Below are 23,139 nucleotides of genomic sequence, written 5' to 3'. Positions count from 1 at the left end.
CAGAAGTTTACATACACTAAATTGACTGTGCCTTTAAACAGCTTGGACAATTCCAGAAAATGTCATGGCTTTAGAAGCTTCTGATAGGCCAATTGACATCATTTGAGTCAATTGGAGGTGTACCTGTGGATGTATTTTAAGGCCTACCTTCAAACTCAGTGCCTCTTTGCTTGACATCATGGGAAAATCTAAATAAATCATTCTCTACTATTATTCTGAAATTTCACATTCTTAAAATAAAGTGGTGATCGTAACTGACCTGAGACAGGGAATTTTTATCATGATTAAATGTCAGGAATTGTGAAAAGCTGAGTTTAAATGTATTTGGCTAAGGTGTAAATAAACTTACGACTTCAACTTGTCACGGCTTTCTTCCTGGGAAGGAGAGGCGGACCAAAACGCAGCGTGGTTATAGTTCATGGTTCTTTAATAAGAAAACTCAAATGTGAACAAACTACAAAACAATAAACGTGAAAACCGTAACAGTCCTAACTGGTGCATGAAACACAAAGACAGGAAACAATCACCCACAAAATACCCAAAGAATATGGCTGCCTAAATATGGTTCCCAATCAGAGACAACGATAAACACCTGCCTCTGATTGAGAACCACTCTAGGCAACCATAGACTTACCTAGACAACTAAACTGAACACAACGCCATTAATCTAATAAACCCCTAGACAAGACGAACACAATAAATCACCCATGTCACACCCTGGCCTAACCAAAAATAATAAAGAAAACAAAGATATCTAAAGCCAGGGCGTGACACAACTGTACATACATATAATACTTTTTTTAGAATATACCTTTATAATTCACAGCTAATCCTACCATACCTCCCCCAATTGGAGTAAACTAATAAACAATAACACTTAGGCTTCTACCTTCAGTTTATACATATTATACACATTTTACAGACACAATCTATATTACAATAGATATATTTGGTTTGTTTTTAGTCCTTCCTCTATTTCTGATGTCCATCCAGTTTGATTTCTATTTGTAACTGTGCTATTTCACAACATTGTTGTGTACTTACCTATCATATGAATATCCTTTTCTGGCTCAAATAGCATTCCCTCAAGATTGCAATCATGCCCAAAAGATTTCAAATCAACATCTTAATTTGCATGTATTTGAAAATATCTACACTGGTCAGTCCAAAATAGATGTTTAATTCTGTCATGGAAATAAATGTATTTTATACTAACAAGTCATGTACAGTTTCTATGCCTTTAGATTTCCATGTGGACCAATTTATAGGAGGATTCTGAGAAGCTATCCAAGGATTGTTCAATAGGTTTGATTTTTTAAGGAATGATATTGGTTCTTGTAGAATATGTTTCATTTTCTTCTATATTGTTATAGTGTTCTTAACTATGATGTTGTTCATGTTTTTACATAACGACACAGGGCGAGACCCAGATGCAGACATGGGAGGCAGATTGTTAGTCTCTGATATTTATTAAACAACAAGGGGCAGGCAAGAGGCTGGTCGAGAACGGGCAAAGGTTCATTAACCAGGTCAGAGTTCCAAACGGTACAGGGAGGCAGGCAGGCTCAAGGTCAGGGCAGGCTGAATGGTCAGGCAGGCGGGCTCAGAGTCAGAGCAGGCAGAAGGTCAAAACCAGGAGGACTAGAAAAACCGACACAAGGAAAAAGGCAGGAGCACGGAAAAACACGCTGGTTAACTTGACAAGACGAACGTGCAACAGACAAACGGAGAACACAGGAATAAATACCCTGGGAATAATGGGGAAAACAGGTGACACTTGGAGGTGGGTGGAGACAATCACAAAGACAGGTGAAACAGATCAGGGCGTGACATTTTAGATATATCCTCTGAAAATAGACACCTGAAAAGATTCTGGAAATGAGCTTGCGCAAATTCAATATGTACCCTTTGTTTCCGCTTTATTGCATTTAACTGTCACAAGTAAAATCCTTGGGTGGCGAGTTCATACAATTCCAATTCTGGAAGGTTAAAACCACCCTCAGACTTAGGAAGATTTAAAAATGTAATTTTGATTCTATGAGTTTTATTTGTCCATAAAGTCCATAAATGGCCAAGTATACAGTTTTATAGAACATCTTCGGTGGGGTAATTGGTATTTTAGGAACCATGCTATTCTGAAGAGGTTTATTGTACCTGTAAGATTTATGGGAAGATTGTTCCATTTAATTAGATCTGCTTTCATATTGTTGAGTAATGTGATAAAGTTATCTTTATACCGTATGGCAATTCCCACAAATTTAAAGGGTTAATATCATTACTTCATGTATTCAGTTTATGTTCCAATTCTGGGGTAAATTTGACTAATGGTTTATGTTAAGTTTTGTGAAATATTTTTAGTGTTAGTGTATAGGTCTATTGCGGAAATCTTTGAATTCTAGGACTTTATTTTCTCAAAATCTGTTTGTGTAAATGATTTAATCTCAGTTGGTACACTCCACATTTGTCACGATTTCCACCGACAGTGGCTCCTCTCCCTGTTCTGGCGGTGCTCGGCGTTCATCGTCGCCGGCCTACTAACTGCCACCGATGCATTTTTCCTTTTCATTTGTGTCTGTCTGTTCTTGTTATCACCTGTGTCTGATTAGTTCATTTCGGTGGGTTTATTAACCTCCGCTGCCTGCTAGTCTTTGTGCGGGATTATTTTGCTGTGTTAGCTCTGTTAGGGGTGCATGGTTGCGCCACAGGTTCATAAAAATAAAATATTCCTCACAGTCGTTGTACTGTTGGTACTCTATTAAGAGTAGAGTTTTCTCCTCAGTGTGTTTCGTGATTTTCCCCGCCTGTTGTTGGTGGGTTGGGATTTCTAATAAACGACTGTGCCAACTGGAATTCCTTGCTCTCCTGACTCCTGCACCTACCTCTTCTTAGGAGACACCTAACAACATTAGCATTCCAAAATACTTTCACAGCTGTAATACACATACTGCGCAAGCGGTAGGATTTCCGGTTTCTAAGTTTCCTGAATAAAATATCCACTTTTCACTGCATTCAGACCACATAATAGGGCAATAATATGTGATTATACAGATATACTAAATACGATATTTCACACTGGTCATCTGCATGATTTAAATCTCACATTAATTTGAATGAGACAAAGTCCACTTGATCAAAAGTTATTGCTCTAGTATCCTGTGGTGCCACTGGTGCCAATGACAGCTGTAGTGCCACCAACTGGTCTTTATATTCACAACGCTTCTAAAGGACATATACATACGTTTTACATACCAAATGTCATGGCCCCATGTCCATTGGTTAAGTTCTTATAGCCCTAGTGTGATATAGAACATCTTCGGTGGGGTTATTGGTTTTGGTATTAGGGACAGCAGGTAGCCTAGTGGTTAGAGCATTGGGCCAGTAACTGAAAGGTTGCTAGATCAAATCCCTGATCTGACAAGGTAAAAATCTGTCATTCTGCCCCTGAACAAAGCAGTTCTTCCTCTGAACAAAGCAGTTCTTCCTCTGAACAAAGCAGTTATTCCTCTGAACAAAGCAGTTCTGCCCCTGAACAAAGCAGTTCTGCCCCTGAACAAAGCAGTTATGCCCCTGAACAAAGCAGTTCTTCCTCTGAACAAAGCAGTTCTGCCCCTGAACAAAGCAGTTCTGCCCCTGAACAAAGCAGTTCTGCCCCTGAACAAAGCAGTTCTTCCTCTGAACAAAGCAGTTCTTCCTCTGAACAAAACAGTTCTGCCCCTGAACAAAGCAGTTCTTCCTCTGAACAAAGCAGTTCTGCCCCTGAAAAAAGCAGTTCTTCCTCTGAACAAAGCAGTTCTTCCTATGAACAAAGCAGTTCTGCCCCTGAACAAAGCAGTTCTGACCCTGAACAAAGCAGTTCTTCCTTTGAACAAAGCAGTTCTTCCTCTGAACAAAGCAGTTCTTCCTCTGAACAAAGCAGTTCTGCCCCTGAACAAAGCAGTTCTTCCTCTGAACAAAGCAGTTCTTCCCCTGAACAAAACAGTTCTGCCCCTGAACAAAGCAGTTCTTCCTCTGAACAAAGCAGTTCTGCCCCTGAACAAAGCAGTTCTGCTATGGAACAACGCAGTGGTTTAACCCACTGTTCCTCAGACGTCATTGTAAATAAGAATGTGTTCTTAACTGACTTGCCTAGTTAAAAAATGTGTAGTGTGGCTGACTTTGACTGCAGCAACTAATCATCCTCATATTCGTTAGAGACTCATTTATTACGTCTATATACCAAATCTGGAGTCAATCTGACTCATGGTTCATAAGAAGGTCGTTTGTAAAGTATTTTTAGCATTAGCATATGTGCATCTATAGGGAAAGTGCGGCCATATTTGAATGCAGCAACTATTTTCCCAAGACCATTAAATACGTCTGCAATAAGTCTAAATACAAAATCTGGAGAGAATCCTGCATATGGCTGAGGAGATATGAGGAGAAGATGATTGCAGATGATTTTGAGCATCAGCATTACACATGCAAAGAATTAGTTAATAGTTTCCTTGTTTTTTGAGATATCATTACCAAATCCAGTCTGGTTCCTTTTAGGGACATCCATAATAGCGATGCCAAGTTTCAAGTTGATAGGCCACTGTTTAGTGGATTTACAGTGGTTTAAATTGATACCTAAAATCCGATTTTATATTTGTCATTGACTCTGCAACTTTGACCAATCCCTTAGCTCTTCTAAAAGTTAAGCCATGTACCATTGGGCATGTGGTTCATTTTGATTGCATGTCTTTTTTGCATGTTTTAGTATATGTACTAATATGCATCTACTGGTAGTGTGGCAATATTTGAATGTGTCAATGTTATTTTCTCAAACTCTTTAGGGACTATTGTGATGAGTCTAAATACCAACTTTGGAGTGACTTTTAGTCCATGAGAAGATTTTATGTGATTATTTTAAGCTTTTTAACGTTAGTCAAAAAAGGTTATTGTATAGTTTCCTTATCTCTTAAGATGTCAATAACAAACTTTACCATTTTCATCATGGTAATGTTTTTTATTACCCTAAAATGTTTGAAATTGATAGGCCATTGTGGAGATTTGAAATGGATTATTTATCAATAACTCAGCCATCTCTTAACCAATCCCTTAACTTGTTTAAGTTAAGAGATGTGCCATGGGCCGAAAAGTTATTTGGAATTATGGTCCATGAGAAATTTTTCAACGTTTTTCCAAAATGTCCAAGATGGAAAAAAATATATCCTGAGGGACCTTAAGTGTCCTTGATCCAAATTTGTTCAGCATGAGGAAAGATACGTATACAAAATTTGAAGTCTACGTCAAACGGGGCAATGGATATAAGGGGGATTAGAAATTATGCAAACAATTAAATATTAAAGCTGATTCAAATCATCAAAGCTTGATGAAAAGATGATGACTTGAATCAGCTGTGTAGCGCTAGGGCAAAAGGACCAAGGATTAAGAAAAAAAACACGGATTTAAATGACCCGAAAACGTCTGTAAATATCAGTGGGCCTTTAATGTACTACTACACTCTTGCCTTCTCTCTGAAGTAAATGTTATGGTGGGTTTACACAGCTGTTCACAATAAAAGTGAGTGCGGTGGATGATTGTTGTTTATGCAGAAATGTATTTTTGTATCAAGGTACCCACAGGCCATCTGCAATATGAAGCGTATGTCTGTTGTTACTTCTCACCACAAGCTCCAGACACACACATACAAACCAGCAGGCTCCAGACTCCGTAGGGTAAGAGTTGAATACCTCTGCTACACAAAGTGTGTGTGTGTGCGTGTGTGTGTGAAGTGTGTGTGTGTGTGTGTGTGTGTGTGTGTGTGTGTGTGTGTGTGTGTGTGTGTGTGTGTGTGTGTGTGTGTGTGTGTGTGTGTGTGTGTGTGTGTGTGTGTGTGTGTGTGTGTGTGTGTGTGTGTGTGTGTGTGTGTGTGTGTGTGTGTGTAGCAGAGGTATTCAACTCTTACCCTATGGAGTCAAGGAGCTTGCTGGTTTTCGGTTCTACCTGGTTGCTGCACCCACCTGGTGTTCCACGTCTAAAAGCAGTCCCCGATTTGAAGGTAACAATGAAAAAATGCAATGGAACTGGCTTCAAGGTCAAGAATTGAGTTTGAGAGGTATATACAGTGGAGCTCCAAAAGTATTGGGACAGTGACAAATGTTTTGTTGTTTTAGCTCTGTATTCCAATACTTTGGATTTGATATGACACCATGACTCTGAGTGCAGACTGTCAGCTTTAATTTGAGGGTATTTTCATCCATATCGGGTGAGCCATTTAGAAATGAAAGCACTTTTTTGTACATAGTACTGGGACAAAAGTACTGGGACAAATTCACTTATACTGTATGTGTATTAAAGCAGTCAAACGTTTAGTATTTGGACACAAAGTCTTTGCACACAATGATTACATCAAGCTTGTGACTCTACAAACTTATTGGATGCATTTCCTGTTTGTTTTGTTTGTGTTTCAGATTATTTTGTGCCCAATATAAAATAATGGTAAATAATGTATTGTGTTATTGTGGAGTCACTTTTATTGTAAATAAGAATAAAATATGTTTCTAAACACATCTACAGAGAGAGAGAGAGAGAGAGAGAGGGAGAGAGAGAGAGAGCAGTAATTGTCTTTTCACCACCCTCCTTTATCGTTCTCTGACCTAGCACTCCTTCCCCCATTGTACCATGGCCTTGAACCTCTCTGAATGAGACTCCACTTCAGAGAGAACACATCCCTTGTGCTTTGGATCCATCTATTTGTCTTAAGGCTACGTGCACTTAAATTAGGCTGGATGTCATTTATAAATATAAACACATGTAAGGTGTTGGTCCCATGTTTCTTGACCTGAAATAAAAGATTCCAGAAATGTTTACAGCCCTTTTAGTGAGCATTTCTCTTTTGCCAAGATAATCCATCCACCTGACAGGTGTGGCATTTCATGAAGCTGTTGGTCCCATGATTAAACAGCATGATCTTTACCCAGGTGCACCTTGTGCTGGGGACAATAAAAGGCCACTCTTAAATGTGCAGTTTTGTCACACAACACAATGCCACAGATGTCTCAAGTTTTGAGGGAGTGTGCAATTGGCATGCTGACTGCAGGAATGTCCTCCAGAGCTGTTGCCAGACAATGGAATATTAATTTCACTACCATAAGCCGCCTCCAACATCGTCGGAATTTGGCAGTATGTCCAACCGGACTCACAACCACAGACCCCGTGTAACCCCATGGTGGGGGTGAAGTTATGTTATGGGCAGGGATAAGCTACGGACAACAAACACAATTGCATTTATTGATGGCAATTTAAATGCACAGAGATACCATGACGAGATCCTGAGGCCCATTGTTGCATTCATCCGCCGGCCATCACCTCATGTTTCAGCATGATAACGCACGACCCCATGTCGCAAGGATCTGTGCATAATTCCTGGCAGCTAAAAATGTCCCAATTGTCCCATGGCCTGGATACTCACCAGAAATGTCCCCCATTGAGCATGTTACAGATGATCTGGATCGATGTGTACGACAGCGTGCATGAGGCAAATTATGGTCACACCAGATACAACTGGATCCATACCCATAGCTTTTTTTTTTGTTAAAGGTATCGATGACTAACAGATGCACATCTGTATTCACAGTCATGTGAAATGCATTGATTAGGGCCTAATGAATTTATTTTAATTGACAGATTTCCTTGCATGAACTGTAACTCCGTAAAATCTTGGAAATTGTTGCATGTTATGTTTATATTTTTGTTCATTGCCCATGAAGGATGTGATTTATTTCCATGCAGAACATTCCGTCCATTTGTCCAGATGACACTAACCATGGTTGTTTGTATAGACTGTTCTACTGCCGCAAGCGCTATTCAAATACCAGGGGAACCACTCATCTGGCTGTATTCACTCACAGATAGAAGTATCACTAGTGTGAACACATCAAGTAGGTTGATTAATAAACATATGGTTGAAGACAGTTCCTGTTCAACTGTAGCCTGCTCTATTGCCATATACTATTTCCAAGGTCATAATACACACACACACATACACACACACAACAAAAATAGTATTTTGTAGGGTGGGTGATTTAGCAAATACGTGTGTCTCAGGGTTAGAATCTTAAGATAAAATGTTAATTTATTTTTTATTTTTTATTGTACAGCCATTATGTACAGACTAAAATAAACCTTAACATTTGTTTTTCAGCTTTCAATATGTTTCTAAAATGTAATTTTCTAAAGCATTTCATGTCTGGATTTCAACTGTTTTGCATCGTTTTTGTCCTGTCTCACACACATACTTTTGACATTCTTCTATGTATTTACACGTGCAAAAGTCTTGATAATTACAATATATTTAATGGACCAGTTAAAAAGAAAAAGTATAATAAATGGAAACTATATACATATTAGATGTGCATAAGCCATTTGATACTTAAAAAAAGAAATACAAAACACAATCCTTTCTAAGTATTGTGTTATTACCACCAAGACAAGAAAATTACAAGAAAATAACCTTTTTTTCAAAAGTTTGTGTACTTGGTTACCATGGATATGAATAGTGACAGTGGCATGGGTGTCATGGAGGGGAATTCCAATTTTGATGCCAGGAAATGAAAAGGTAAAAAATAAAGGTAAATATTACTTGAGATAATATTTTTTATTGTATGTCATTAGCAAATTGGCTATAATTACATCAAATTATGTTAGATTTTAGAAATGATGTTGTAATTATGATTATTTGGATAACATTGTATACTAGCTGTTCAACTGGAGTTAGTATGCTAGAATCCCTGCTATTTATGATCAAATACTGTAAAAAAAAATGTCATTCCCACCGCACCTCATTACCAGGACATAAAGAACTGTAATGGTAAGGACAGAATGTGGTGGTAATGACAAAATGTATTAGCTCATACAGTTTTACTTACCTTAAGACCTGAAAAGACACAAATGACATATGGTTAATCATGGTTAAGTTGAAATTGAACACTTATTTGCTAAGTAAGCCATGCATGTTGTATTGTGTTAGGATGATTGAGTGATTTTGATGTCTAATTATGTGACTTACTATGGTTATTATTGATTCAAATTATTTATTTAAATTTGTTCTATAAGATGCCCCCTAAATCAACCACATTATATATACACAAGTATGTGGACATCCCTTGAAATTAGTGGATCGAATTAGTGGATTCGGCTATTTCTGCCACACCCGTTTATTGAAAGGTGTATAAAATCGGGCAAACAGCCATGCAATCTCTATAAACAAACATTGGCAGTAGAATGAACCATACTGAAGAGCTCAGTGACTTTCAACGTGGCACCATCATAGGATGCCACCTTTCCAACAAGTCAGTTGGTCAAATGTCTGCCCTGCTAGACCTGCCCAGGTCAACTGTAAGTGCTGTTATTGTGAAGTGAAAATGTCTAGGGGTGCAACTCAATAATTGAACGGTGTTGATAATGTTTTGTACACTCAGTGCACGGTAGTTGGAGAGTGGAGTTGACACTGGTGCGCGCACTGACTGAATAGCATGGCATTGCCACTAGAGGGGGAAAGGAGGGTTACAATCTACAACAGAGATGATACCCAACCGCCGATTCCAATTTGAGCCCATTCTCCTAGCAGGAATGGAAAGAGCGCATCCGCGCTGCCTCAATGTTATTTTTTCCATAGAATACGCGGTGCTTTAATATGAAAAGAAAAGTCACTTCTGGCTGGAGTTTTGGTGAGTGTGATAGAATATTTCTCTGGTCTCAACTATTTTAGCACTTTCACAGTTTTGTTGACTCTCAAAGTTTGAACATATCAATTGAACGGATCAAATATGCTACTTTATGTAAATATTTATTTTTATTTTTATTAATTTAGTCTGCAAATATTTCCCCCCGTATTCAGATCGATTATGATTAAATAAATATGGAAACGCAACTGGTAACCTAATTTAGATACCTTGGATTTGGGATCACTCTAAAACAATTTGATTCCGTCGGACACAAGGAACACAGCATAGGTCTACCTCATGTTTTAAAACTCAAGCAAATTCAGGAACAAACGATTGTGTGGTCTTTAAAAATGTCAGTCCATCCAAATTTGGTTTCCTCAACATCTGAGAAATGTTATGTTGCACATCATCATGTTCTCTCTCCCAACATATTTATTATATCACTGATGTTAAAATACTGTGCCACCTAAAATGTTGTGCCACTATGTCATTCTAAGATCTCTATGCTAAACCTTCTACGCACATTCAAAGGGGGGCAGTGAATGGAAGCGGTATTAAAATCATTTTCTTCCTACTTTTTTACTGCAAAGTTAGAAAAAGTCATTATGTATAAATGATGGATGTAGTTATAATTGTAGCATATAGGACATATCTCCTGGGAAACATAAATGACCCCAAAGGTTTAGTTGGTGTTTATAATTTAATTGTTGTAGTTTTACTGGCATTTTTCCCTTGTGTAGGCAGGCTAGAATGCAAACCAATTGAATTTCACTTTTTTTTTTATTAAACCAAAATAACATCGTTGTGATTTGCCTTGCAGTTAACCTTGGTTGAATATGTTAAGCCAACATGGGTGAATGTCACAATAACAGCAGCTTCTCCATGACGCAAGACCTGCCGGAGAATTGTCCTGACTCTTTCAATTCCAGCGCATACGATCTGGACTATGGAGTACCACGGGAGGAGATCCCCGATACAACGCAGGGATGTGCGTTTTTTGTGGCTACCATTGTCATAGCCATGGTCCTGGTCTGTATCATATTAGTCTGTGGCATTGGCAACTGTCTGTTCATTGCCTCTCTGGCGCGCTACAAAAAACTCCGTAACCTCACCAATCTCCTCATTGCTAACTTGGCCGTGTCGGATATTCTGGTGGCTGTAGTGTGCTGTCCGTTTCTGTTGGATTACTATGTGGCGAAGCAGCTGTCATGGGACCATGGGCTTGTCCTGTGCGCCTCAATCAACTATTTACGCACGGTGTCCCTGTATGTGTCCACCAACGCGCTGCTGGCAATCGCAGTGGACAGGTGGGTGAGGCGTTTGCAGGTTCATCCCTCTCCGACACAGAAAATAGCAAACAGTTTATCCATATTCACACAACAGAAAGTTAATCCCACTATTATCATTCTGTCAACTAAATCTTCATCTGATTTTTTGTTGTTGTCAATTTCAAGACCATATCTCCTCCTTGTTGTGAACTTTTTATAGTTCTCATAAAACCTGTAGAGCTATAAACATCTCAGGTGACACACATATTTTACCTACTTTCCTAGCAACATGTAATAATACAGTATATATGCACTTTGAGCATATGGAAATATATAAATGCAATCAATTATTATTATTATTATTATTATTATTATTATTATCAACATATCCTATATCGTAACCCTGAATAGTTACAAAGTCAACCCAAACACATGTTCAGTGCTTTCATATCCTCAGGCCAGCAGCAGTGCGCATCTTCAACCGTGGGGGTGTGACAGGAGGATATTTTCCATGTTTATGCTCCCTCATAAGCCTCTCTATGTGTGCATTGCAATGAGAGTCCTATTTTTTTAGGTGGTTGTAAACCGTTTACGTAAAAAATACATGCATGCAACATCAAATGTTATATGTCACATGCTTTGTAAACAACAGGTGTAGACAAACAGTGAAATGCCCACTTTTCCCCGGGCGCCGAAGACATGGTTGTCGTTTAAGGCAGCCCCCCGCACCTCTCTGATTCAGAGACACATTTCAGTTGAAGGCATTCAGTTGTACTACTGACTAGGTATCCCCCTTTCCTTTACTTATGGGCACTTCCAAGCAATGCAGAGAGATGGAAAAAAGAGAAATAATAGGAAAGTAAAATATGTAATAATAAAAGCAATAATTCACAATGAGTAACGATGACATGGCTATATGGGTACTAGTACCGAGTCGATGTGCAGGGGTACGAGGTGATTGAGGTAGATAAAGGGCATTCGGGAAGTATTCAGACCCCTTGACTTTTTCCACATTTTGTTATTTCACTTTTATTTAACCATGTAGGCAAGTTTGCGACCTGGCCAAGATAAAGCAAAGCAGTTTCGCACATACAAACAACACAGAGTTACACATGGAGTAAAACAAACATACAGTCAATAATACAGTAGGAAAATAAGTCTATATACAATGTGAGCAAATGAGGTGAGATAAGGGAGGTAAAGGCAAAAAAAGGCCATGGTGGCGAAGTAAATACAATATAGCATGTCAAAAACTGGAATGGTAGATTTGCAGTGGAAGAATGTGCAAGGTAGAGAAAGAAATAATTGGGTGCAAAGGAACAAAATAAATAAATACAGTAGGGGTGAGGTAGTTGTTTGAGCTAAATTATAGATGGGCTATGTACAGGTACAGAAATCTGTGAGCTGCTCTGACAGCTGGTGCTTAAAGCTAGTGAGGGAGATAAGTGTTTCCAGTTTCAGAGATTTTTGTAGTTTGTTCCAGTCATTGGCAGCAGAGAACTGGAAGGAGAGGCAGCCAAAGGAAGAATTGGTTTTGGGGGTGACCAGAGAGATATACCTGGATGTTGCCAGGTTTCCTCCAGACGTGACACTTGGCATTTAGGCCAAAGAGTTCAATCTTGGTTTCATCAGACCAGAGAATCTTGATTCTCATGGTCTGAGAGTCTTTAGCCCTGATTGGTAGATTGCTGCAGAGATGGTTGTCCTTCTGGATGGTTCTCCTAACTCCACAGAGGAACTCTGGAGCTCTGTCAGAGTGACCATCGATTTCTTGGTCACCTCCCTGACCAAGGCCCTTCTCCCCTGATTGCTCAGTTTGACCAGGCAGCCAGCCAGCTCTAGAAAGAGTCTTGGTGGTTCAACATTTCTTCCATTTAAGAATGATGGAGGCCACTGTGTTCTTGAGGACCTTCAATGCTGCAAACATTTTTCAGTACCCTTCCCTAGATCTGTGCCTCGACACAATCCTGTCTCAGATATCATGGCTTGGTTTTTGCTCTGACATGCACTGTCAGCTGTGGGACCTTACTGTTAGATGTGTGTGCCTTTCCAAATCATGACGTGTGTGCCTTTCCAAATTTGAATTTACAACAGGTGGACTCCAATCAAGTTGTAGAAACATCTCAAGGATGATCAATGGAAACAGGATGCACCTGAGCTCAATTTCAAGTCTCACAGTAAAGGGTCTGAAAACACATGTAAATAGGTTATTTCTGTTTTTTTCTTCATCTTTAATACATTAGCAAACATTTCTAAAAACTTGTTTTAGCTTTATGGGGTATTGTTTGTAGATTACTGAGGGAAACAATTCATTTAATCCATTTTAGAACAACAAAATGTGGAAAAAGGGAAGGGGTCTGAATCCTTTCCTCATGCACTGTATGTACATAGAACTAGGAATAAGGGGACAGATAATGAACGGTAGCATCAGAGTGTGTGATGAGTCAAAAAGGTTAGTGCAAGAAAGGGTCAATGCAGATAGGCCAGCTAACTATTTGGTTAACTATTTAACTATTTAGCAGTCTTCTGGCTTGGGGGAAGAAGCTGTTCTGGGTCCTGTTACTGCTCACGATACATGCCAGCAAACGTAGGCTGAAAACCTTTGACCATGAGTGTGACAGTTAATCTGCTTTCATCACATCAATTTACTTATTTTCATTTCACTCCAAACTAGACCAAAAGCCAGTTGAAACAAAGTTTTCAAAGTGCCATCATGCTGTTAAGTCCCCTCCAAAATAATCAAGTCAAATGAATCATGACCGAAAAAAGGTTCCGAACTTAACCTAGATAAGAAAACCACCTTACTGTCACCACAGAAAGCACATTTCATGCATTAATAGGAATACACATCTTTATCCAGGGTAACTAAGATATGATATAACAAAGTATTTATTTGAATAACAATGACATATAGCCATGTTCAGTGGTAACATAACACATTCCCTGTGAAGTAAGAGCAATTGAGCAACACCAATGGGTTGCCCACCAAAAATCCATCACCTGCTTTTAGTTAGTCCGATCACACTGCCCTTTTAGGATCATATGGGAGGATGTTACTTGGACAAGGCTACGTGCTCCCATAAATCATCGCTGACATGCCCAACTATGTAAAAATAGCCATTTATGAAGATGGATAATCTCCCGTCATCTCAAAATGCTAAAGCATTTCCAAATTCCCCAATATTGCTATGTGCAGAGTTTGCTAGGAAGCCAAGAGGCGGTAAGCTCCATTATATAACTTCAGGTTCCGGATATGAATAATTTACCCTCGTCAACAGTCCCAACAATTAAGTTCTTCTACATTGTGACAGATTTTCCAAGATCGTCCTAGAACTTCCAAGATCATTCAATAACCTCAGAGAGATCACTTGGTCTTTCCAACTCCCTGGCATATAAAGCTTGACATAAAACACCTTGACACTCATAACTCAAACCTTCCAACTAGTTTCTTTGCATTGTCTCTCTTTTCCTTGTGTTCCCAGGTACATGGCCATCGTCCACCCTATGAAGCCTCGCATGAAGTACCAGACGGCCTACAGCCTGATCCTGGGCGTGTGGATCGTACCCATAGTCATTTCCATCCCCTCTGCCTACTTTGCTTCCGAGATCACATACCCGCGCATCTCCAGTCAGAGCCACAAGACCTTCTGTGCCCAGATCTGGACTGTGGACCACCAGCTCTACTACCGCTTCTACTTCCTCTTCATCTTCGCCCTGGAGTTCGCCGGGCCCGTGGCCATCATGGCCGTGTGTTACGCACGGATTTTGCGGGAGCTGTGGTTCAAGAGCGTGCCTGGCTTCCAGACAGAGCAGATCCGGAAGCGGCTGCACAGACGGCGGAGGATGGTGGTGGTGCTGATTCTGGTGTTGGCCGCCTACGTGCTCTGCTGGGCACCGTACTACAGCTTCACACTGGTACGGGACTTCCACCCCACCCTGATCTCCAGGGACAGGAACTCCCTGGTGGCCTTCTACATTATCGAGTGCGTCGCCATGAGCAACGGGGTCATCAACACGCTGTGTTTCGTGAGCGTCCGCAACACTGCCAAGTGCATGCGGACAGTGACCAGGCTGCGCTGGAAGTCTGTCAAATGTGCAGTGGGAAAGACGGTGGATGAGCACACCTCGTCTTTACGCGTGACAGAGGATGTTAAGTGCACACGCCTGAAATAGAGGCCTGATCCTGAGATGATCGTCTCTATTGAAAGGTAGAACCAGCAGTAGACCAAGTGGATTCTGGGATGTTGCACACTTTTCCCATTTTTTAAAGATCCAAAATGGTGAGATATAAGATTGAGTCAAGGGAACGGTTTGGCGTCGGGGACAAGAGATCCAGACTGCTGACAGAGTAGGGCTGCATGATAAGGGCAAAAAAATCTAACAGCGATTTTTTTGGACCAAATATTGCGATTGCAATTTGACTTGCGAGAAACAGTAGATCAAAACACTTGGTGAATTATATAAATCAAATCAAATTATTTATATTAAGAAGCAAAGTGGAAAGCAGCATTGTTCTTGTTTGGAACAATGCATTGACTGCATTTGACCTAACAGAACACCATGCAACCTTAGAGTGAATCTAACAGCGAGGAGGAAAAACTGCACTGTTCGAGTGACAGGGGGCAGAGCTTTGTATGTGGGAATAATTTTGAAGTGAATTATATTAATTGTGCAGCCCTAAGACAGAGTGACAATGTCCTGCCAAGTTCATAACTTAGTTCATACTGGCACAACGCCTCTCATCGTCACTGCTAATCATACCATGGAGGCCATTTTGAAAAAACTCGAAAGTTTAATGGAATTAGAACTTCTTCACAATGTGGAATTACTCACGAGGAGGGCATTTGACTTTGAAAGGATTTTGCCTGTATTTATTCAAGAGGCTTGATTTGATGTAATCCTGGAGGTTACTAAACAAACAGGTTATTACAAGTCTCTATGTTTTACAGTAAATAATTGATCAGTTCATAGTGTTTTATAATACACATTTGTATATGAAATATACATAGTTTTAAAATAATAATAAGAGTGCTCTCTATTCTTATTTTAAAATAAATAATTCAACCGAAACTAGCACACTTATCGAATCAAAGAATCTAAGATACATTTATTGTGGCGTGGGGATAGCTAGACAATTAAGAGTTAGGATAGATCCAGATGGATCAATTCATTAAGAGATGCTTTCTCGTTTGACTCTTCTTTTTTTTTACCATAAATACTCTCAAAACACATGACTGAATAACATTCCATTCACAAATCCAGAGACATTACTTTACTTTGACATTTTCTAACATGTCATTCCCCACCAGCACGTACACGACAGTGCTCTTAAGAGCAGTTAATCATGAGACCAAGTGGAGAATAAAGTGTAGTGGTGCACCATTAACAAATAACATAATCCCATAATGAAACTATCAGTCTACCAAGCCAGGTACCAAATTGGCGCAACACCAAGTAAGCATTTCACTGTAAAGTCTGCACTCGTTGTATTCGGCGCATGTGACAAATATAATTTGATATGACCACGGCTATCGGAGGGGGTCACACTGTAAAGCCTAGCATGTGATAGGAGTGAGATTGGGGGGGGGGGATAACCATTCCAAGTTGGTGCTGGTCCCAGATCAGCTTCAAAAGCATGGGAGGATATTATGGTGACGTCGTCGCTGCTTCTCTCGCTATCAATTCAGTTCACCTGTTTTAATCTGTAATGTCAAATAAATGGCTACAAGAAATCCCCTAATGATAATCTGTTCAAGTAGAGGGTGAAATAAAAAAAAAAGTTGATTTGAAGTCTGGAAACCAGCAGGTTCATATTGGCGTTGAAATTCCTCAAGGCTACTTTTGAGTTCTCACTGCTACCTTTTGGGATCTCAACGATGACGATAACTATAAACCATTAGGTTTAATCAAAACGACATTTTAGGAGTAAATCAATTACGGAAAGCTTGTCACTTTTGTTGCCTACCAGTTTTTCATTCTCTTTTACAAAATTGCTGTTTAACGTTTTCATATGATAGCGCCATACATGGGGGCTCTTACATTTGTAATAGGATGTTTTGTTTTTGTTTCGCCTTGCTTGTTATGCTACGAGACCAACCGTTAGCTTGTACTTGTTATGAGACATGCGCTTGGCATTTGCAGTAATTCAAGTCAGAACCCTTACCACTTCTAGGCTCGAATTAGTCATAGAAATTCAACAACCTGCCTCCACAGTATGTATGTTTTTCCAGCGGGTTCCAGAAAATGTGAAAAGAGAACATGCCATGAAGGATAATTTCATTATTTTAATATTATATTTTTACAATGTATGGAGCTGTGTGTTGACCTGTTTTTGTTACCTGTCCACAAACGAGGGTGAAAATGTGTTGTGTTGTTGTTGTGTTGCTGTGTTTTTGTTAATGAATGCATGTGGATCGGATCACAAAATGAGTGGTCAAACTGGACGACAAAATAAATACAAATTTGCTCACAAAAATATTTAAAAACATGTATAATTAAACACTATTACACTCTGGGTTCTCATGATCCCAGAGGTGATCATGTAATTGGAACCATGAATATGGAAGTGAATGTGTCAGGTTTTGAATGCTTTACAGTGACCAAGTGAGGGATCATCATTCAGCATACAACAAAGATGTTCAAACTCATGTACAACTGCATTCCCATCTTGTGTATTTTTACATATCTTTCTACATTGAGACAGACAATGAATATTGTTCTATAAAAGCATATGTACTGTAGAAAAACATGACACTGGCATTGATCATACAAATCATGACAAACTACTGTCAATTCAAACACATAACTACTGGTATGATACATTATTTATAATGCCTTCAGAAAGTATTTACATCCCTTGGACTTCTCCCACATTGTGTTGTGTTACAGCGTGGATTTAAAATGGATTAAAGAACTACATTTTGTGTCACTGATCTACACACAATACCCCAGAATGTCAAAGTGGGTTTTTAAGAATGTTTTACAAATGAAAACAAAAATGGCTGGAATGGCTTGAGGCAATACGTATTCAACCCCTTTGTGATGACAAGCGTAAATAAGTACAGGAGTAAACATTTGCTTAGCAAATTTGCATGGACTCACTCTGCAATAGTGGTTAACATGATTTTTGAATGACTAGCCCGTCTCACACATATAATCATCTGTAAGGTCCCTCAGTTGAGTTTTGAAATTCAAGCACAGATTCAACCACAAAGACCAGGGAGGTTTCTCAATTCCTCACAAAGAAGGTCACCGATTGGTAAATGAGTATAAAAAAAATTAAAAAGCAGATGCTGAATATTGAGCATGGTGAAGTTATTCATTAGGTTTTGGATGGTGTATTAATACACCCAGTCACTACAGAGACACATGCGTCCTTCCTAAGTCAGTTGCTGGAGAGGAAGGAAACCACTCAGGGATTTCACCACGAGGCCATTAAAACAGTGTAGTTACTCGATAATCCTAACCTAAATGACGAGGAAACCTGTAGAGAATATAAAACATGCATCCTGTTTGCAAAAAGAAATTAAAGTAATACTGTGAATAATGTGACAAAGAAAAAAACTTTTGTCCTGAATACAGTGTTATGTTTGGGGCAAATTCATCACATCACCGAGTACCACTCTTCGTATTTTCCAGCATGGTGGTGGCTGCATCACATTATGGGTATACTTATTGTCTGCAATAACTAGGGAGCTTTTCAGGATAAAAATAAAGAGAATAGAGCTAAGCACAGGCAAAAACCTATAGGAAAACCTGGTTCAGTCTGCTTTCCAACAGACAATGATCAACAACCAACTTGACAGAGCTTGAATAATTTTTTAAAGAATAATGGGCAAATTTTGCACAATACTGGTGTGCAAAGCTCTTAGAGACTTACCCAAAATAATTCACACCAAAAGGTGTTTAACATTTACTGATTATTTTCCTTAATAAATACTAAATTGAGCATTTTTCTTTGAAATTATAAAACATTTTGTGTAGATAGTTGACCAAAAAATGACAATTTAATTGCACTTTATAACAACAAAATGTGAAAAAAATCAAGGGGTGTGAAAACTTTCTCAAGGGACTGATTTGATTTGACTGATCAATGATTTTTAAAGGAATATATATATACAGTGCCTTGCGAAAGTATTCGGCCCCCTTGAACTTTGCAACCTTTTGCCACATTTCAGGCTTCAAACATAAAGATATAAAACTGTATTTTTTTGGGAAGAATCAACAACAAGTGGGACACAATCATGAAGTGGAACAACATTTATTGGATATTTCAAACTTTTTTAACAAATCAAAAACTGAAAAATTGGGCGTGCAAAATTATTCAGCCCCTTTACTTTCAGTGCAGCAAACTCTCTCCAGAAGTTCAGTGAGGATCTCTGAATGATCCAATGTTGACCTAAATGACTAAGGATGATAAATACAATCCACCTGTATGTAATCAAGTCTCCGTATAAATGCACCTGCACTGTGATAGTCTCAGAGGTCCGTTAAAAGTGCAGAGAGCATCATGAAGAACAAGGAACACACCAGGCAGGTCCGAGATACTGTTGTGAAGAAGTTTAAAGCCGGATTTGGATACAAAAAGATTTCCCAAGCTTTAAACATCCCAAGGAGCACTGTGCAAGCGATAATATTGAAATGGAAGGAGTATCAGACCACTGCAAATCTACCAAGACCTGGCCGTCCCTCTAAACTTTAAGCTCATACAAGGAGAAGACTGATCAGAGATGCAGCCAAGAGGCCCATGATCACTCTGGATGAACTGCAGAGATCTACAGCTGAGGTGGGAGACTGTTGTGCTATGGACAATCAGTCGTATACTGGCCTTTATGGAAGAGTGGCAAGAAGAAAGCCATTTCTTAAAGATATCCATAAAAAGTGTCATATAAAGTTTGCCACAAGCCACCTGGGAGACACACCAAACATGTGGAAGAAGGTGCTCTGGTCAGATGAAACCAAAATTGAACTTTTTGGCAACAATACAAAACATTATGTTTGGCGTAAAAGCAACACAGCTCATTACCCTGAACACACCATCCCCACTGTCAAACATGGTGGTGGCAGCATCATGGTTTGGGCCTGCTTTTCTTCAGCAGGGACAGGGAAGATGGTTAAAATTGATGGGAAGATGGATGGAGCCAAATACAGGACCATTCTGGAAGAAAACCTGATGGAGTCTGCAAAAGACCTGAGACTGGGACGGAGATTTGTCTTCCAACAAGACAATGATCCAAAACATAAAGCAAAATCTACAATGGAATGGTTAAAAAATAAACATATCCAGGTGTTAGAATGGCAAAGTCAAAGTCCAGACCTGAATCCAATCGAGAATCTGTGGAAAGAACTGAAAGCTGTTCACAAATGCTCTCCATCCAACCTCACTGAGCTCGAGCTGTTTAGCAAGGAGGAATGGGAAAACATTTCAGTCTCTCGATGTGCAAAACTGATAGAGACATACCCCAAGCGACTTACAGCTGTAATCACAGCAAAAGGTGGCGCTACAAAGTATTAACTTAAGGGGGCTGAATAATTTTGCACGCCCAATTTTTCAGTTTTTGATTTGTTAAAAAAGTTTGAAATATCAAATAAATGTCGTTCCACTTCATGATTGTGTCCCACTTGTTGTTGATTCTTCTCAAAAAAATACAGTTTTATATCTTTATGTTTGAAGCCTGAAATGTGGCAAAAGGTTGCAAAGTTCAAGGGGGCCGAATACGTTCGCAAGGCACTGTATATATATTTTACTGCTTGTCCATACTAATTCAAACAAACCAATAATCAAGAATTCCTACACCTCAAAAATGCTAGTGATGAATTACTATCCAAGAAAGAATTACACATAAATTCAATTACTTATAAAAAAAAAAAGGTAAAGCAATATGCAATATGACATCAAGACATCAAGTCAAGAATCCCATTATTGATTCTTCCCAACTGATGGGTTAAATTGCTGACAATTTTCCCAGCACAGGGAGACTAATATTATTTGAGATTCTAGACCTGCTGGATTCCAAGTGTGTTTGAAGAGGAAAAAAGGTATACCCAAACACGCTTCAAACCTGCTTAAATAGCATGCTTAGTTTAAAAACAGGTAAGGGGAGATAAGTCCAGTTTAGGCCAGTAGTTCAGATTTGTGAAGGCACTGGCTTCTTTCTTGAGTCTTTTGAGGTCCTCCTTGACACTGTCGTCTGAGTCAGGTGGCTCATAGTAAAGAGTCTTCACTTACGTCCTCGCTCTCATCGTTGATGAAGCGGTCATCGTCCCCAAACTCATCATCATCGTTGTTGTATGATACCGGCTTTATCGCTGCAGAAGGGATTGTATAGAATTATTAATGGCCATTTATAGTATTATTAACGTGCTGTATAATTACATTGATGCTAGCACAAGACATTGGTTGTGTCTTTATCAATATTATATGGTACGTTCCACAAAAACAGCACAGCATTTTATTACATTCACTCATAACAGGATTCAAATAGGTATCATTCAATTCAGCATTGAAAAAAGGGGCAAGTTTAAGTTTGTTCCACCTGAGCGAGTCCGACCACAAGTCTTCTTCTAATGCATTTTAAGGGGAAAGTAATCCAAAAGTAACTGAAAGTAATTCACCAGGTAACTAGTAACTAATGGATTGCATTTAGAAAGTAGCCTACCCAACCTGTGACCTACGCTCCGGGATGAAGTTTCCCTATGTAATGATCTATAACAGGGGTGGGGGGTTTGATGGCCCACAGGACGTTTGGTGGTGGTGGTGGGGGGGCATTATAAATATAAATTATAATGGAAACAGATTTTGACAAGCAAATTGTTTAAAAAAAAAAAAAAATCTGTGCGACCGACCCTCCAATGAATTTCTAAATCCTGATGTGGCCCTCGAGACAAAAAGCTTGTCCACACGTGATCTACGATTAGCATCCCCTTCCCCGATCGTTACCTTAACCATTAGTGGGGAAAATGCTAAACTGACACAAGATCAGCGTCTAGGGGCAACTTCATCCTACTCCAGGTTTCTGGTAATGGCAGCTATGTTCAGTATCATAACTATGAGTCTGTAAGCTGAGAGGCAATACAAATTGAGTTTACACACCTCCCTTACAGGAAGTCAATGTTACCCAATGAGCTTAAAGATCCTGCTGACGTCACATCCGAGAAACTGGAGGGCCAATTGGTTTAATCGTTTTTGCTTCTTTAAACTCTGGAGGGGAATGTGGATTATACGTTTGTACAGTGTATTCACTAGTGCTACAGTGGATGGATATGCATACACATCGCCGTCTGACTAAATCTGGAAAGATAAAAACAAACTGAATTCAATAGCCCAGATAAGACTGTTGGGCATCTGCACAATAGACGTATTTATAGCATTGCTTCAGATCAAAGGTTTCTCTTATATCTCTGCTCTGCATACCAGTTGGATTCAATGGATGTGCGGCTGATTATGTTCTGCATTGAAAGGAACCAAAAATGGAACCTAAGAAACAATTGAGGGGCGGTGAGAGGTTAGCATGTCTTTTTCTCTCAGATATAAATTAACATACCTTCTTGGTGTGTTTGTATTCCTTCCAGTGAAGGGGGTTTTTCCTGGAAAGAAAACATGGAAAATTGCTTGATTTACTACAAAGGGCTACTAGTATTGCCAAATGCCAATGAGACTAAAATGTCAGCCTCTCCTGTTGTTCAAGCACTTTGGTCGCCGATGTCAACTGCTCAAGGTTAAAATGGAGGCCAACAAATTGAGTCCACTCAGACACTCTCCTGTCATCTGAGTCCTGATTACTGCCTTACTGTTTTATTTAACCTTCCTGTATCCAGAAAGTTCCATTGAGGTCCTAATACCTCTTACAGGGGAGAACTGGCTATAATAATAGGTTATATTCTCTTTTCCTGTTGAAATTGTAGGAGCTATTAGGCTACTTTTTCTGATGTTTGCCATTACTGACAATAAATGGTCTTGAGACACGATTACCAATTCCTTATATCCTGTGGTGTGCATCCTACCTGTAGCAGTCTGTGCCATACGGACACTCAGGTTGGTCCACGTCCTCCTCTTCCTTCACGTCTTTCGCGGAATCGTCCTCGTAGTCGCTGTCCCCGTGGTGACTGGGTTCTTGGAAGTGGACTGGGTTTTTCCTTTGATAGAAATAACAATTTTGAGAAGAAAATCATTGAAAGCTCAC

At 39.4% G+C, this 23,139-nt stretch overlaps 1 protein-coding gene across 1 annotated transcript; it reads left to right on the top strand.

Moving 5' to 3' along the window:
- The first annotated feature begins 10,529 nt into the window (after positions 1 to 10,529).
- LOC118364712 (prokineticin receptor 2-like) lies at positions 10,530 to 16,523 on the top strand. Its single transcript, XM_035746408.2, has 2 exons — positions 10,530 to 10,996; positions 14,440 to 16,523. The coding sequence occupies exons 1-2, from the start codon at positions 10,539 to 10,541 to the stop codon at positions 15,128 to 15,130; spliced, it is 1,149 nt and encodes a 382-aa protein (XP_035602301.1). The 5' UTR covers positions 10,530 to 10,538; the 3' UTR covers positions 15,131 to 16,523.
- Positions 16,524 to 23,139: the final 6,616 nt, after the last annotated feature.

Source organism: Oncorhynchus keta, chromosome 32 (genome assembly GCF_023373465.1).
Source record: "Oncorhynchus keta strain PuntledgeMale-10-30-2019 chromosome 32, Oket_V2, whole genome shotgun sequence".
Taxonomy (NCBI): Eukaryota; Metazoa; Chordata; class Actinopteri; order Salmoniformes; family Salmonidae; genus Oncorhynchus; species Oncorhynchus keta.
Note: the sequence above shows the minus strand (reverse complement) of the source record. Positions and strands in the feature narration are given on the sequence as shown.